The following is a 14,269-nucleotide window of genomic DNA, read 5'->3' on the forward strand; positions in this document are numbered from 1 at the left end:
TTCATCTTTAATCAGAACTGGATATCTTGCTAAAATACATGCTATAGCTCAAATGGAAGTTATGGTCTTGATGCAGAAATTTCAGGCTTCAGTTCTTGTAGACTATTTCCCAGAGGCCTGCCTCGCATAAAAACTGCAGGGGGCTTGAACATATTTACAGGGGCTGGCTCCGGCCAGCTCCATGTGAATTTAAATCCTGCAGAAATTACCGGGTGAAGTTCTGTGGCCTGTGTTATGCAGAAGGTTAGAGCAGACCATCATGCTAGTCCTTCAGGTTATACACTCTACGAATGTTGTGTAATGCTCACTCCTACTTTGCTACCTGTTGCGCACGCCCCCCCTCCCCCGCAGCTCCCACAGGTCTGTCTGTGGGTTTGGAGCACTGAATGAGAGAATAACCACAGAGCATTTACACCGATGTGATTCCAGTGACCAGGCGTCATGTCCCTGTTGCTGTGACATTAACTTCGCAGCTGGTCTTTGTAACCCTTCACAAAGTCTCTGAGTAGAAAAAGGACAAATATGTACTAAAGCCGCTGATTTGCTGATTAAACAATTATGGTGAAGCAGCCTGTTTTTGTTAATGAAAAACTGAGAGGGAACGGTAGTGTCAGCTGCTTCTCCCGCGCGGCTAATGAGCGGGTTTAATGTGAGCTGAGCATGCTCATTAATAACAACCGAGGCTGCTTTTCTAACCAGGCTCCTGCTCTCACAGTCTTTCCCCTCTCTCCGTGCAAAATACCGGGCTAGACAGACAGACGTTACGTACTAGTCTGGTGAAGCTACATTGGGCTGCGGTATCCAGGACTCCTCGCTATGGGCAGCCAGGAAGCAGAGACCCAGGAGACTTTGCAAACCCCAGGTGGGAGTAAGAGTGTTTTTGGTACTTTCGGATCCTGCTCTCTTTAACCTTCTTTAGTGTGTCCGCGGCGTTGTTTTCTCCCCCTCCCCGAGGCAATTGGGCAATCGCTTAGCTCACCCAAGCAGTCTCCGAATCCTTTCGAGACTCCGGGCTGGCTCCTGTTTGTTTCGTTCAGTTGTGGGGTTGTGTTTGCTGCTGAAGGCGTTTTCGTGATCACTTTGCAACTTGGGAGAGAGAGGATCGCCCCGGGATTATTTTCTTTTCCTGTTGTTGTTCTGCCACTAAATTGCCCATCAGAAGAACTTAGAACTACCGTACTAAGGTCACTGGCACGTCTTGCTGTTCACGTGTCAGCCTCTCGCTGTGGAAATTAACCCATAGCAGCCTGTTCTGGGGTAATGTGTTCAATTGGCTATTTCTTTTTATGGGACAGCTAACTGAAGCGCAACGGAAACTTGGCTTGCTTAGTAAAGGTTTATACAGCGATGATGTCAAAAGGTTCTTGCTGGCTATTTAAAAATCCTCTGAAGCTAATTGCGACCCTAGCCAAATAATGGGAAGTTTTACTAGTGGGGCCTGAAGCCAAACCTGTTAAGTAACCATCCTAATGCACCCTGGTTAAAGAGCATTTTTTTCCCCTCTGGTAACCATTTCTGGCCTCAACCTCACGTTGGAATGCAGCAGGGGACCCCTCCCTCTTCTCCCCCCCCACCTTTTTTTAGGACAATTACTTTACCAAGTATGTAGCAAACAGGAAGGTTCAGGTCTTAATCCTCGTGCCCTGTGACCATGGCAATAGAAGCAGCAAAGAATCCTGTGGCACCTTATAGACTAACAGATGTTTTGCAGCATGAGCTTTCGTGGGTGAATACCCACTTCTTCGGTGCTTTGCTGCTTCTACAGAACCAGACTAACACGGCTACCCCTCTGATACTTGACACCATGGCAATAGACAACAGTAAATTTAAATACTATCTATTACAAAACTTTACTTGAAGGATACAAAGAGCTGGCAGGTGGCCTACACCTGTATTTTTAAAGTTTATTAGATCTTTATTTGTAAGCAGATTGTTTCTAGGTCTCTGGGCTGTAAAACAAAGTGTATATGAGGGGTCAGGTGCAGACTTTCTATGGCACATTTAATGATCATTAATACTGTGTAGACAAAAGACTACAACTTTATTTGCTAGAAGTTGTGAATTCACTTGAAGGTGCCCTGGGGTCTGATCAGGCACCCAGGACTCAGGTGGGCAGTACATAGCTCCATTGGATTATTTGTGGGACTATCTGAGAATCATGGCAACCGTGTCAGATCCTTTTGTCATTGATGCTGCAAGCTGCTCAGTGTGGAAAGACTCTTGGAAGTCAAAGGGACTGTGGGTGCAAGGGGCTATCTGTACAGATTAGCTTGCAGGGTTGGGGGATCTTCACTTATGGTACAGTAATATATTGAGAAAATGATGGGTTTAGGGCTCTTAATGGCAGAACATCAATTACCTTTTTCCTGACCCATAGGTTTAGGTTACTAATTCCAAATTCCTGGAGGGCCCATTTCTTGTAAACAGACAGCTTGAAATTGTGTCCTAGTTTATCAGAGCCTAATACAAATATTTTTAGTTCTAGAAAATGGCAGACCAGAAGTTCCCTGTGAAGGCTCAAGTAGGTTTACCAGAGATCAGCTCTTCGCAATGGTAGCAACAGCTTGTTTAAACTTCAGTTCAATGATTTGCTATTCAATCCTGGGACCCTTTTTTCCAAGAGAGGTAAATCAATATACAGTTCTGCAAAGTATTATTCAGATGTTTAAAAAAAATGAGAAGTAACTTTAAAATATTAATCTGATAATTTATATTGTGGCATCACCCCTAGAGGCTACATGAGAGCTCAAGATCCTATTGTGCCAGACGCTGTAAGAGACTGTTCCTGTCACAAAGCACTTACAGCCTATTTTAGATGAGGCTGTAACTGTAGAGAGATGAAGTGATTTGCCCAACCTCATGTAGCAGGTCAGTAGGAGAACTAGGAATAAAACCCAGGTCTCTTGACTTCTATTCCAGTGCCGTATCCCCTAGATCACTCTCCTTTTCTTCCCTGCCACTCCCAACCCATCCACTTATGTCTTCCTCCTCAGCCTTTCCCAGGCAAACATTTGCCAGGCTGGCAGATAGGAAAACCATCTTTACTGTCGCATTACATTGAATAAGCTGAGGAAAAAATGCATGTAGAACCCCATGACGCTTCAGAGTCAGGGGCGGCTCTAGGCACCAGCGCGGCATCCTGGGAGGGCGTCATTTGGCTCGGTGGAGCTCGCATGCCTGCGGCAGGTCCACCGGGCAGCGGACCTGCTCATGCCTGCGGCGGGTCCCGTCTTCCCACGGCTCGGTTAAGCTCCGGCAGGTCCGCTCGTCCCGGGCTCCGGTGGACCTGCCGCAGGCATGCCGGCGGAGCTCAGGCAAATGACGCCTCCCAGGATGCCGGGACTGGGGAAGGGCGGCGCAGCGCTCCGCGCTGCTTGGGGCAGCCTACTTTGTAGAGCCGCCCCTGTTCAGAGTAATCTTTTTAGAACAAATCCATGGGGGGCGGGAAGAGAGAGAGAGGCCTTGAACATTCTAGTGTTCACTCCATGCAGCAGGTGGGTGGATCTTCAAAGCTTGTCCCCAGATTCTGCATAGTCACCAGGATCTGTGAGAGGCCAGCGCTCTCTGCACAGAGGCCTCGTTCCACTGCTGGAGTCACCCTGAGCTCCACTGGCAGTGCTGCTCCAGTGGAAAGGAAAAGTACAGTGACAGAACATATTACTACTTCCCAGTTAATTACTATAAGGCCAGTTGGGAGATGTTGACATCTTTCCCCCTGCCCAGTCCACACTGCCTCCCCTGCATGGATCCCAAATTTGCAGGGTGTCCTCTGTGGCATCCTGGGATGTGGGGGTAGGGGAACCATGCTGTGGAGACAGCAGATTCCTTCATTTGCCCCTTCCTTGCAGGGGGGATGAGGTCTGTGCACACCAGGTTCCACCTCTGTACGGACTTAAGGAATGTGTTCTGTCCCTGGGTAAGGTCCTACTAGCTGACCTGTAGTGCAACACAGCAACTTAGAATTTCCATCCTTCACCTCTGCTTCACTTGGAATAGATGCTGCTTCTGCTCCTGGCTACAGAAATACTGAATTGTGGTGCAAGGTGATTTTTAAATTGCTGTAGAATTACTGCTGAATCTCCCACTCCTCTTTAAAAGAGAAAATGCTTTATGACCATACTGGCAGGTACAATGAAAGGATAAAGATGGAAGACTTAATTAGAAAGTATTTTAACCTAAGGCTAACAACAAAACAAACCACTATATACAATTTTTTTGTTTTGTCCATGTTCTAAATCTGGCTGTCTTGGTGTTTCCTTTTACAGGCAGAGAAAAAGGGTGCCAGTGATGCAGTTGTTGGACTGATTTTTGGATGCTTTGCTTTATTCAATTTCTTGACTTCTTTAATATTGGGCAATTATGTAAGTATCTTTATCTTTAAAGTTTTCAGTAATGACTTAATTATGGAATAGGACCTAACAACCTCACTCAGAGCCTGTTCCAGACAAATCGGTTTATGACTGCTAGTGCACATAGGCTTGCTTTCTTAAACAGAGGAAAAGAGATGGTGGTTAGTGGCTAGGGAAAGCTAACTTACACACTCTGAGACTCACTCCATCCTCTAGTAAATGTGGTTAGGTTGTCTTCCTATATTCCAGTTGCTTTTATAAACATCCAACATCCTCTTGGTAACAAAGAGCCTGAACACTTGTAAATTCAACTAGAAACAAAGAAGACATCCAACAGCATGAGATCAAGTTGCTCTGCTGACCTTCAGCAAGTGCTCCACAGACCCCAGGAGAAACTGCTTTTCTAACAGAAGGCATGTTTCTCTCTGACTGAACATTCAGACTGTTGATTTTGAAGCAGAAGAAGTCTGTGTGCTGTTTTTTAAAATAATGGGTTGTTGCAGGCAGAGCTCCAGCAAGAAGGGGTCAAACACTCAACCAGAACACACTGTGATCAAAGCTCTCCTTTCCACTCCTTTTTTTGGGAGTACTTTTTTTTTTTTTAAATTGCACATTTGTCCATCTTTTGGCTAATAGTACCTAAAGTTTTGAGAAATGTCAGTTTTGGAACAATGAATGGATCACCCCCTTATGCACTCTCTGCATTGACTGCAGTCAGACCTGCTAGTGAGGATGGAGCTAAATCATTTAAGGAAAACATTTTAAGGTTAGAGAATATCTTCTAGGTTCCTACCCTAATGTGGCTATCAAATATAATTCTTAAGCCTGTGTACAGGTTGCTTTAAGGCCACATCTTGACTTTTTTTAGGATTTTAAGATTAATTTTTCTCCTCTCTCTCCCCTTCCTTATCCAAAGAAAGAAGAAAAGTCCTCTAGTCTTTTTTCAGGGAAAGTGGAGTTAGACCTCTAGTGTCTCCCAAGAAACTGGTCCCTCTAACTACATCTCCCAACCCTCACAGAAAAAGGACTCTTACAACAGACCACTGATATGGGGTGGGAAAAGGGGGACACCCTACTTCTTCTCACCACTGATGTCCTGTCTGGCATATTTACTTTATTGCACTTGTTAACTCCTTCTACTCAAACCGTGGCAAGTTCTAAGTTTACCTTATTCCTTGCTCCCCTCCATCAGTCTACATCCACCACCCTTTTCTTCCTGTGTTTCATATTATTTTCTCTCTCCTGCTACCTCCCCCCACACACATGTTAGACTCCACCTGGTATTTTAACACAGAACTGAAGATACTCCTCTTGCTGAGCCAGGAGGCTGCCTCAGAGCTAGGTGTGGCTGGAGCTGTAGTTTTTGTGTATCTTGGCAGAAGTTGGGAGTACATATGTCTGCTCAACTTTCTCCTGTGAAGTAATGCGAGCAGCGGCACAGGAGGCAGCAAACAGGGCTGCCAACAGGGGAGTTAGCGTGGGAGTTGGCAGGGGGAGGTGGAAGGGGAGGCCCTGCGGAGCCAAGACAGCAGCAGCCAGCAGCCATGAGCCAAGCAGCGGAGGACACACCGAGGATGAGAGCATGCAGCAGCTGTGGTATGTACCTGGTCCTAGCGGGGGACCCTGACCAGTACTACATATGCATGAAGTGTCGCCTAATAGAGCTGCTGGAGGAAAAGATCCAGGGCCTAGAGCTGCAGGTGGAAACCCTGATAGAGAACAGAAGGGGGTTTGAGAGGCTAATGGAGCAATGGCAAGCAGTAACTGAGGGGGAACGCCCAGGGGCACAGGGGGGAGCAGGGGCTGAGGCCAAGGAAGGGGGACCACCAGAGGAGGAAGATGGGCGGTGGAAGCATGTGACCGTGAGAAGCAGGCCAAGGAAAAGGAGAGCCAGTGAGGGGGAAATTGAGCTAAGGAACAGGTTTGAAGGTTTGGAGAATGAGGAAGGGGTACAGCAAGTGGTAACTGACAGTGAGAGGCCAAAGAAAAAGAGGCGAGCGGCCAGTCCCATAGATAAAGGGGAGGAGTCGATGGAAGTAGCACCAAGTTTGGGCCCAGGGGAGATACAGGATGGCTTAAGGGGAACCACAAGGGATGATAGGAATGGAAGGCGCTTGCGACCAGGGGGAACGGGGGATAGGTTAGAGGACCGTGCTGTCCCCAGGCGAAGGCAGGTCTACGTGATTGGGGATTCCATACTGCGAAGGTTGGACAGGCCTGTGACCAGGGCCGATCCGGAGAACAGAAGGGTGTGCTGTCTACCGGGTGCTAAAATACGGGATGTGGACCTGAGGTTGAAAAGGATCCTAAGAGGAGCGGGTAAGAACCCTTTGATCATCCTTCATGTGGGAACGAATGACACGGCTAGATTCTCGCTAGAGAGGATCAAAGGAGACTATGCCAGGTTGGGTAAGACGCTCAAGGAAATTGAGGCTCAGGTGATCTTCAGTGGGATTCTACCTGTCCCTAGGGAAGGGCGCCAAAGGGTGAGAGGATCGTGATGGTTAATAGTTGGCTGAGGAGTGGTGTTACAAGGAGGGCTTTGGGATGTATGGGCACTGGGAGGCTTTTGGGGACAGACAACTGTTCTCAAGGGATGGGCTCCACCTAAGTAGGGAAGGAAGTAGACTTCTAGGAGGGAGGCTGGCTCATCTGATTAAAAGAGCTTTAAACTAGACACTGGGGGGAGACGGTCGGGAGAGGTCCTGGTGCTCTCCACGCCAAATTTTCACATTGGGAGTGAGGACAGCAAGATAACAGATATAGCCAGAGGGGGGCAGTTAAGTGTAAGGAAGAGTGGGGGGACAGATTCTAGATCTACAAGTCATACTGGAAGTACTGTGTCCATACCGAGTTGGGTAAAAAGAGTGAGAGGAGCCCAACAGGAAAAATTAGGATGTTTGTTCACCAATGCGAGAAGCTTAGGTAACAAAATGGAGGAACTGGAGCTCCTGGTCCGGGAATTGAAACCGGATATCGTAGGAATAACAGAAACATGGTGGAACGGTAGCCATGACTGGAGTACAGGTATGGAAGGGTATGTGCTGTTTAGGAAAGACCGATGCAAAGGTAAAGGTGGGGGAGTAGCACTGTATATCAATAATGAGGTAAAATGTAATGAGATAACTAGCGCTGCAATGGACAATACGGAGTCTGTTTGGGCAATGGTCACATTGGGGAAGAAAACTACCAGAGCCTCATCCAGGATAGTGATTGGGGTGTGCTATAGACCGCCGGGATCTAGCTTAGAGATGGATAGGGAGCTCTTTAATGTTTTTAAGGAGGTAAACACTAATAGGAACTGCTTGATCATGGGGGACTTTAACTTCCCGGATATAGATTGGGAAACAAATGCTAGTAATAATAATAGGGCTCAGCTTTTCCTTGACGTGATAGCTAATGAATTCCTTCATCAAGTGGTTGCTGAACCGACGAGGGGGGATGCCATTTTAGATTTGATTTTGGTGAACGAGGACCTTGTTGAGGACATTGTTGTAGGGGACAACCTTGGCTCGAGTGATCATGAGCTAATTCGTTTCCAAATAAATGGGAGGATAATCAATAGTGCATCTGAGACTAGGGTGTATGATTTCAAAAGGGCTAATTTTACTAAATTAAGGCGACTAGTTAGGGAAGTGGACTGGGCTAACATATTTAGGGATCTAAGGACAGATGACGCCTGGAGTTACTTCAAGTTGAAGTTGCAGGAGTTGTCAGAGGCATGTATCCCGAGAAGGGGGAAACGGCTCGTAGGTAGCAGTTTTAGACCGAGCTGGATGAGCAAGCGTCTTAGAGGGGTCATTAAGAAAAGCAGAAAGCGTGCCGGGAGTGGAAAATGGGAGGATCAGCAAGGAAACCTACCTTATTGAGGTCAGAGGGTGCAGGAAGCTGTGAGAAAGGCAAGCGACGAGTGGAGATGGATCTAGCGAAGGATTAAAACCAATAGCAAACGGTTTTTTAGCCATATAAATAGGAAGAAAACCAAGAAAGAAGAAGTGGGACCGCTTAAAACTTTAAATGGAGTGGAGATTAGGGATAATCTTGGAATGGCACAATATCTGAACGAATACTTTGCCTCGGTCTTTAATGAGGCTAATGAAGGGCTAAAGAATAGTGATAGAGGGACCGATGGGAATGAAGATATGGGGGTAGACATTACGGTAGCTGAGGTAGAAGCCAAACTGGAACAGCTTAACGGAAGTAAATCGGGGGGCCCGGATAATCTTCATCCTAGAATATTAAGGGAATTGGCGAGGGATATTGCTAGCCCGTTAGCGATAATCTTTAATAAATCCTAAATTCGGGATTGTACCGACTGACTGGAGATTAGCTAATGTAGTTCCTATATTCAAGAAGGGGAAAAAAGTGACCGGGAATTATAGGCCTGTTAGTCTAACATCTGTAGTATGCAAAGTCATGGAAAAATCTTAAAAGAGAGAATGGTTCCGAGCATGAGGCCGATGGCAACTGGGATAGATTACAGCATGGATTTACGAAGGTAGATCGTGCCAAACCAACTTGATCTCCTTCTTTGAGAGAGTAACAGATTTTTAGACAAGGGAAATGCGGTGGATCTCATATATCTGGATTTCAGTAAGGCGTTTGATACGGTACCGCATGAAGAATTACTGGTTAAATTGGAAAAGATGGAGATCAGTGAAAATCCAGAGGTGGATAAGGAGCTGGTTAAAGGGGAGACTGCAGAGGGTAGTATTGAAGGGGGAACTGTCCGGTTGGAGGGGGGTTACCAGTGGAGTTCCTCAAGGCTCGGTTTTGGGTCCGATTTTATTCAATCTATTTATTGCTGACCTGGGAACCGAGAGTAGGAGTGGGCTGATAAAGTTTGCGGATGACACCAAGTTGGGGGGTATTGTCAATTCGGAAGAGGATCGGGATATTCTCCAGGGAGATTTGGATGACCTTGTAAACTGGAGTATTAGTAACAGGATGAAATTCAATAGTGAGAAGTGTAAGGTTATGCATTTAGGGATGTCTAACAAGAACTTTAGTTATAAGCTGGGACGCACCAGTTGGAAGTAACGGAGGAGGAGAAGGACCTAGGAGTCCTGGTTGATCGCAAGATGACTATGAGTAGGCAATGTGATGTGGCGTTAAAAAGCTAATGCGGTCTTGGGTTGCATTAGGCGAGGTATTTCTAGTAGGGATAAGGAGGTGCTAGTCCCGTTATATAAGGCGCTGGTGAGACCTCATTTGGAGTATTGTGTGCAGTTTTGGTCTCCCATGTTTAAGAAGGATGAATTCAAACTAGAACAGGTACAAAGAAGGGCCACTAGAATGATCCGAGGAATGGAAGGCCTTTCGTATGAAAGGAGACTTGAGGAGCTCGGTTTGTTTTCCTTAACCAAAAGAAGGATGAGAGGAGATATGATTACACTCTTTAAATATATCAGAGGATAAATACCAGGAAGGAGAAGAATTATTTCAGCTCAGTGCTAATGTGGACACGAGGACGACGGATATAAACTGTCAGTCAGGAAATTCAGGCTTGAAATTAGACGAAGGTTCCTAACCATCAGGGAGTGCAATACTGGAACAGTCTACCGAGGGAAACAGTGGGGCGAAGGACCTCCACGACTTTAAGATTAAGCTAGATAAGTTTATGGAGGGGATGGTATGATAGGATAACGGGCTTAGTCAATAGGTCAATTATGTGCCTGGTATGATGTAACCTTTTCCAGAGGGTTTGGCTGGAGAGTCTTGCCCGCATGCTCGGGGTTCAGCTGACCGCCATATTTGGGGTCGGGAAGGAATTTTCCTCCAGGGAAGATTGGCTATGGCCCTGGAGGTTTTTCGCCTTCCTCCGAAGCATGGGGCAGGGTTCACTTGCTAAGCAGTGGGTGGATCGGCTTATGTGGCCTGCATCTTGCAGGAGGTCAGACTAGATGATCATAATGGTCCCTTCTGATCTTGAATTCTATGATTCTATGATTCTATGAATTAAAGGTAATAATTGGAGATATACCAATCTCCTAGAACTGGAAGGGACCTCGAAAGGTCATCAAGTCCAGCCCCCTGCCTTCACTAGCAGGACCAATTTTTGCCCCAGACTCCTAAGTGGTCTCCTCAAGGATTAAACTCACAACCCTGGGTTTAGCAGGCCAATGCTCAAACCACTGAGCTATCCCTCAGGTAGGTAGGAGCTGTGGAAAAGTTGAGGCCTCCACTGGAGGTGCTGCTGTGTGAAACACATAATTCATTACTAATGCAATAGACAAGTAGATAGCCCATAGCAATGATTGGACATCTCAGGGTTTCACTGAAAGCAGGACAAACCACTGGCTTCAGTAAAACATGCTGCAGTACAGGGACTGTTTCTCTAGCCGTGAACAATCCAAAGAAACTGAAATGTGGGCTCATGCTAAGGGAGGTTTAGAATGCAATAAGAAGTCCCACTGACTTATTGTTGAAGGTGACCTCGCCATAGGCTGTGCCCCCAGCCGTCCATTTCCTAGCTGGCAGAGTCAAGTGAAAGCAGGCCATGCTATCTTGCCTCTGGGATTTCTGAGACTAGGAAGAAGTGGAGTGCATTTCTTACATCAGAGATGGTTACTAGTTTTTTAAACTGGCTTCCATGACAATGATCTTTTCCCTGAATAATTAGCCTTCCAGGGATCCTGTGTTTACTGCCTCTGGTGCTTATAAGCCCTGAGCTGCATACCCTGTTGTCTTGGATTAGCAGCTAGTCTGTTCGATAGATAAGCAAATGGAAACAGCCATTTTAGTCAGCTCCCCATTGTCTACCTTAATAGCCCCATTACTGCCTGCTATAGGCAATGCTGGATGTATGTGAGTCACTCTATCTAAGCGATATAAGAATGCTGGTGCATTCTGCCACTGTACAGAAGCTACAGCAAATGGCAGTGAGAGAGTTAACACTACCAGTGACTTAACCTACTTCCCCCCCCCCCCCCAACGGTAAGTCACTTAACCATTTAGAATATTTTTAGGTTTGGTTACAAGCTAAGTGTGTGTGTGTGTGGTGGTGGTGGGGGGGGGGTTCTGATTCTCTGCCTTTGTTCTGTCAGTGATTTTTCTAGAGCATGCACACAGTGTGTTTGATTTCATAACAAAACTCCCCAAATAAGTTTCCTTTATAAAAGTGGACTTGAAGTAATTAAAATGTAACATTTATTCTTCACCAATTGCAGCTTGTACAAATTGGAGCCAAATTCATGTTTGTGGCTGGGATGTTTGTTTCGGGATGTGTTACAATTCTATTTGGGTGAGTGTGTTTTCTTGCATCTTGTTTCTAGTGTGCAGTTTGCATTGTGTTCTAATCATATGAAAAACATATGGTTTTGCTGTTAAAACTCAGGACTAGGAGTTGAAAGACCTCAGCTCTGTTTCTGACCTTGGCCTGGTGACTTAACCTCTTTGCCTTAGTTTTCCTTCTCTGTAAAGTGTGACTAATACTTGCCTAAATCATGGGGCTATAAGCCTTGTTTAGCACTCTGAGATCCTTGGCTGGAAGATGCCATAAATGTAATTTGCAATTATAGTTATTGGGAAAAACCTCAACTAAGTATGGTAATAAGTGCATACAAAATCTAGCTCACAAAATGAGATTTTTAATTGTTTTAAATCCACTTGGAAATCAGAAGCTTTGCCTGGCAATTGTAGGGACTAATGTTCATGTTCTCTGTATGTATAAATATCCCCTGTCTGTGTGTTCCATTCTATGCATCCGAAGAAGTGAGCTGTAGCTCACGAAAGCTCATGCTACAATACATTTGTTAGTCTTTAAGGTGCCACAAGTACTCCTGTTCTTTTTGTAGGGACTAAGGCACTAACTTGTGCAACATATAGGCTTTATTTTTTTTAAGTGTCTAGTCCCCATTGGGCAGCTGTGAAAGCGGGGATGCTTCTTGGCAAAACTATGAGAAGCAACAGAGGAAAGCACTGGAGTTCTTCACAGGGGTGAAGGACCCTGTGCTGACCACTTGCCCCCAAAGGACAGGGGAAGCTGGAGGAGGGCTAGAGACAGTTTCCCTCCCCTTTCCAGCAATAGGTGGTAGAAGATAAAACTCCCCTTTCCCCTTTCAGGTGGTAGGGGTATGTCTACACTGCGTTGTCCACTTGGGACTGTGGAACCTAAGTCTCCAGACTTGGTATTTCTGAGCCTGTACTTTTGCATACACACTGCATAGTGAACATGGACTTGCAATTTCTGGACCTGGGTCTCTCAATCATGCTGATGCATCTGTACTGTGTGACATAGACCCAAGTCAAACCTTCTGATTCTGGGGGCGTATCCCAGGCCTCTTGGTGAACTATCCAGCTGAAGGGATTTCCCTACACCCCCCTGAATTTCCCCATCACCCCTGCCCTCAGTGGTCAACTTGTTACATGCAGTGTTGCCAATTTAATTGTTGGAAATTTGAATTGAAATTGAAATGTATTAATACACCCTTTAAAAGCATATACAGCATATGATAAAATACTTGTACCTGAAAAAAGCATAATAGATTTGAAAAGTATGAACAAAGATTAGCTTCCTCACACAGCTGTATTTTTTTTTTTTATCATCATGTGGGCACATTTGTTTTGGTGATGTTGGCTAACCTAATTTCAAATTATGGCTTGTAAGCAAGGTCTCAATGAGCTCTTCCCTGGCAGCTAGCGATGAGCCGGGGATAGGAGGAGAAGGCTTCAGAACCAGCCTGTATTTACATGAACACACTACTCTGCCTAGGTATCCAGCAGACAGGGCTGTGTTGCCCAAATTATCAGTATTGGCTGATGTTGGGTTACAAATCACTTTTTAGTATTGAATGTGGGGGTAACAAAATGTTCTCCTTATTGTATGAGGAAAGGGCAGCAAAACTGTACTTAGCCTGTCTTGATTTGGTGGGGGGTCACCCTCAAGGACTGCAGTCACTAAGCAGGGGGTTTGGATGCCAGATCCCAGTGGTGAGAGAGGGTGGGGATAGGTGTTTTGCTTGGTGTGGGCTCTGCCTAAGAGTCACAGGCACTATTTGACCTGCCCCTCTCCCCAGTTTAAAGATAGCATTGATTAGACTCTGTAGAGAGTCTTTTTTTTTTTTAAATGACGATTAGAGCTGAAATCACTGATAATCAGGTCTAAGTGCTTAGACCTGCTGTAGGACAGTGTTTCTGTGGAAGACTCCCAGTCTGCACTAGCAGTGAGGTTCCCCTACTGAGAGCTGAAATCACTGGGAGCTGGTGGAACTTCAAGAGACCAACTCGCAGAGCTCACAGTGGCAGATGGCAGCAGAAGGTAACAGTGCGGGGCCAGTGGTAAGTTAACAGTGGCACAACTAACAGTGCCCAGAGTGAGAGTCTGGAGGAATGAGCAAGGTGCCTCCTCTGCTATCCCCATCAGGGTGGGAGGTGAGCTCACGTGAAAGCACCGCTGAATTCAAGGACAACAACTATAAGTGAGGTGCAGTGGAGGGAGAAGGGAGGGAAAATTAAAAGAACATTTCTTTGTTGCGCTATGTTTAGCTCCAGAATGCTAGATTTGTGACTGGGAAACTTAACTATATGTTTCCTAGTAGCCAAGATTTTTAAAATGCATTATTTTCCAAAGTTGTTACCTCCCATTGTCGCTATCTCAAGAGGCTGTTACCTTGGAGTTTCTGTATTAAACATTTTTATTTTTTACATAAGAACGGCCATACTGGGTCAGACCAATGGTCCATCTAACCCAGTACCTTGTCTGCTGACAGTGGCCAATACCAGGTGCTTCAGAGGGAATGAACAGAACAGGTAATCATCAAATGACCCATCCCCTGTTGTTCACTCCCAGCTTCTGGTGAACAATGGCTAGGGATACTCAGAGCGTGGTATTGCCTCCTTGCCCATTTTGGCTAATAGCTATTGATGGACCTATCCTCCGTAAACTTATCTAGTTCTTGTTTTGAACCATGTTATAGTTT

General features: G+C 45.8%; 1 protein-coding gene across 3 annotated transcripts in view; it reads left to right on the forward strand.

Annotated features, from left to right (window-relative positions):
• The first annotated feature begins 208 nt into the window (after positions 1–208).
• The window catches only part of SLC18B1 (solute carrier family 18 member B1), a 35,508-nt gene continuing 21,447 nt past the window's right edge, over positions 209–14,269 (forward strand). The window contains exons 1-4 of one of the 3 annotated variants that reach the window (XM_039530001.1): positions 209–868; positions 2,480–2,625; positions 4,266–4,361; positions 11,519–11,592. In XM_039530001.1, coding sequence (XP_039385935.1) covers positions 817–868; positions 2,480–2,625; positions 4,266–4,361; positions 11,519–11,592 — 368 coding nt within the window. In that variant the 5' untranslated portion in view covers positions 209–816. Of the gene's footprint in view, positions 869–934; positions 1,258–2,479; positions 2,626–4,265; positions 4,362–11,518; positions 11,593–14,269 lie in introns of those variants that run through there. The other 2 variants (XM_039530002.1, XM_039530003.1) reach the window with 2 other exon arrangements.

This window comes from Mauremys reevesii, linkage group 3, assembly GCF_016161935.1.
Source record: "Mauremys reevesii isolate NIE-2019 linkage group 3, ASM1616193v1, whole genome shotgun sequence".
In the NCBI taxonomy this organism is placed as follows: domain Eukaryota; kingdom Metazoa; phylum Chordata; order Testudines; family Geoemydidae; genus Mauremys; species Mauremys reevesii.